This window comes from Rhea americana, unplaced genomic scaffold, assembly GCF_003343005.1.
Source record: "Rhea americana isolate MKP2758 unplaced genomic scaffold, rheAme1 scaffold_27, whole genome shotgun sequence".
Taxonomy (NCBI): Eukaryota; Metazoa; Chordata; class Aves; order Rheiformes; family Rheidae; genus Rhea; species Rhea americana.
Window position 1 is genome coordinate 6,774,850 of NW_028186390.1, and position 2,692 is coordinate 6,777,541.

The window sequence follows — 2,692 nt, forward strand, 5'->3', positions numbered from 1 at the left end:
AGCGCCCCCTCCCGCCCCCTCCCGCCCGCTGCGCACGCGCCGCAGGAGMGGCGCACGCGCCTCCCGCCCTCGCCCGCGGCGCGTAAGGGCCAAGCGCGGAGCCGCTGGCGCGAGGCGCGCATGCGCGAGCGCTGCCCGGCGTGGGGAGGGGGGAGCGGCGCCGCTGCGGCGGGAGCGGAATGGCGTGCGCCGCTGCGGCGCGGGGCGCTGGGAGCCCCTTCTCCTCGGACAGGCACGCCCGCCTCCTCCTGGCCCAGATCAACCGGCTGCGGGGCGGCCAGAGCTTCTGCGACGTGCGGCTGGAGGTGGGCCCGGAGGCGTTCGCCGTGCACCGCCTGGTGCTGGCGGCCAGCAGCCCCTACTTCGCGGCGCTCTTCGCGGGGGGCATGAAGGAGGCCGGCCGCGACGTGGTGCGGATCGCGGGCGTCGAGGCGGGCATCTTCCACACGCTCCTCGACTTCATCTACACAGGTAACGGCGGGGCCCCGCGCGGCGGCGCGCGCTGGCGGGGGGCGCCGGGGGCCGCCGAGGCGGCGGTTGCCCAACGGCCGCGCCTGGGTAACGGTCGCCCAACGGCCGTGCCCGCCCGCCGGGCAGCACCGCGTCGTGTACACGGGCGGAGGGGTGCCGCGTCCTCCGCAGCCGACACCGGGGCCCCGTTGTCGTGTGCGTGCCCGCAGGAGTGGTGAGCATCGGGGAGCACAACGTTCAGGAGCTGATAGTCGCCGCAGACATGCTGCAGCTCACCGAGGTCGTGGAGCTCTGCTGCGAGTTCCTGAAGGGACAGATCGACCCCTCGAACTGCATCGGCCTCTTCCAGTTCTCCGAGCAAATTGCCTGCCATGACCTGTTGGAGTTCACTGAGAGCTACATCCACGCTCACTTCCTGGAAGTACAGAACGGGGAGGAATTCCTGGCACTAACAAAAGAGCAGCTGATTAAGATCCTGCGGAGTGAGGACCTGAGCATAGAGGATGAGTACCAGGTTTTTATAGCTGCAATGCAATGGATTCTGAAGGATCTGGGAAAAAGAAAGAAACATGTAGTAGAAGTACTGGAGCCTGTTCGATTCCCTCTGTTACCAGCACAGAGACTCTTAAAATATATAGAAGGTAAGTGAAGGAAGGAATGCAAGACTATCAGATATTTGCATGAACTGTATGTTATTCAAGGTTACTGGGATTTGATTTATTTTTTCTCAGATTAATAGTACAATGAGTGGAAAGAATTACATTACATCAAGTTGCGTTTTGTAACAAGTGAGCACARGCATGTTTTAAAATTAAACTTTTGAAAAGGTTACAAAGGTATGCAACCTTAATTTGTCTGCTGCTTTAGGAGAAGCTAGCAGCTTTTTCATAGGTGACTTAGTCATTGTTGTCTGTTTTCTCATTTTGCCTTTTATGATCTTCTACATTTCAAGGTGTTCCAGATTTCAGCCTTCGGGTGGCCCTGCAAACTCTGTTGAAAGAATACTGTGAAGTCTGTAAATCTCCCAAAGAGAACAAGGTCAGCAGTTTTCTGCAAGCTTCTAAAGCTCGTCCCCGGAGGAAAGCCAGGAARTACCTTTATGCAGTAGGTTAGAATGCAGTTGTTTAAACTTTGTAAAAACAATGTAGTAGTAGCTCATATTAGAATACTGAAAGAGATACTGGGCTCTCTTTGTGTGRTTAGAAGATACCAAAATATCAAAATGCTTCATCTGGCAGAGTTACTGTGTTAGTTGCTTTCTGCTTAGTATTGCAGAAGAGGGGAGAATTCACACTTAATATCATCATAACATAGTATTCAAAGCCTAGATTTGCCTTTCAGAAATTATTTGCCGTGGATAAAAGTTGTGAATCAGCTGAAGATTTGCCCATAGTTCACTACTAGAATGATGCATGCAAATTTGCTGCACTCYTTGTTCTTCTAAAGGTTATATTTCTCTCTCTCTCTTAAGATCAGAGGTTTGATTGCTTCTTTTCCCCCCTCAGCATTTTACTGAGGGATCTTTAAGAAACTATAGAATTAGTTCCTATTTCAAAGAGTCACTGAGGAGAATGGGATGCTGCTGCTTGCATCTTTCAAATGAAGCTGAGCCAGAGAGAAATAGATTTGTCAAGATCCACTAGAAAAATCGCAACAGAACAYGGACTAGGCTCCCTCTGTCACAGAAGGGCAATACTCTGCACTGATTATAAAGCTACCTGTTCTGCTCAGGTTTATACTGTGCTATTAGAAAGGAAGTCTTTTCTTCGGTTTTTACAGTTAGCATGTTTTAGCCTTCAATAATCTGAGCAGATTTTTTTTCCAACTGTTAAACTTTGTTGCCAAACATGTGACAGTGTTTATAGAAGATATGTATTGAAATATTCTTTGACTAGGAAATTCTGGCTCATGTAATGAGAACTTGAATTTTTTGCAACTTCTCAGTACAGCTGTAGCTTTGCATTGGAGAAGAAGAATACTGTTTCACCATGTGGGCAGTAACACCCACTTTAGATAGCACAGGCTGTTGGTTGATCTCTGCATTTTATTAAGAAAATCAGTAATATATTATCAGTAATATTTGTACTGTGGCAGTGAGGTGTTCAGTTGAGCAACCTGCAAGATGACTGTTCTTCCAGGTCTGCCAGAGAAGCAGTGCTACTTGGAAAAGTTTGATTCCTACTAAAAGGAGTTAATGCCAGTTATTGTAGTGTGGTTTTTT

The 2,692-nt window shown here is 49.9% G+C and overlaps 1 protein-coding gene across 2 annotated transcripts in view; it reads left to right on the forward strand.

Annotated features, from left to right (window-relative positions):
- Positions 1 to 148: 148 nt before the first annotated feature.
- Positions 149 to 2,692, forward strand: part of IPP (intracisternal A particle-promoted polypeptide) — a 9,111-nt gene continuing 6,567 nt past the window's right edge. For both annotated transcript variants that reach the window (XR_014896254.1, XM_085308123.1), the window contains exons 1-3: positions 149 to 471; positions 681 to 1,112; positions 1,424 to 1,579. Coding sequence is in view for 1 of the 2 variants with exons in the window: in XM_085308123.1 (XP_085164249.1) it covers positions 180 to 471; positions 681 to 1,112; positions 1,424 to 1,579 (880 nt within the window). In the remaining variant the exon portion in view is untranslated. The remainder of the gene's footprint in view (positions 472 to 680; positions 1,113 to 1,423; positions 1,580 to 2,692) is intronic.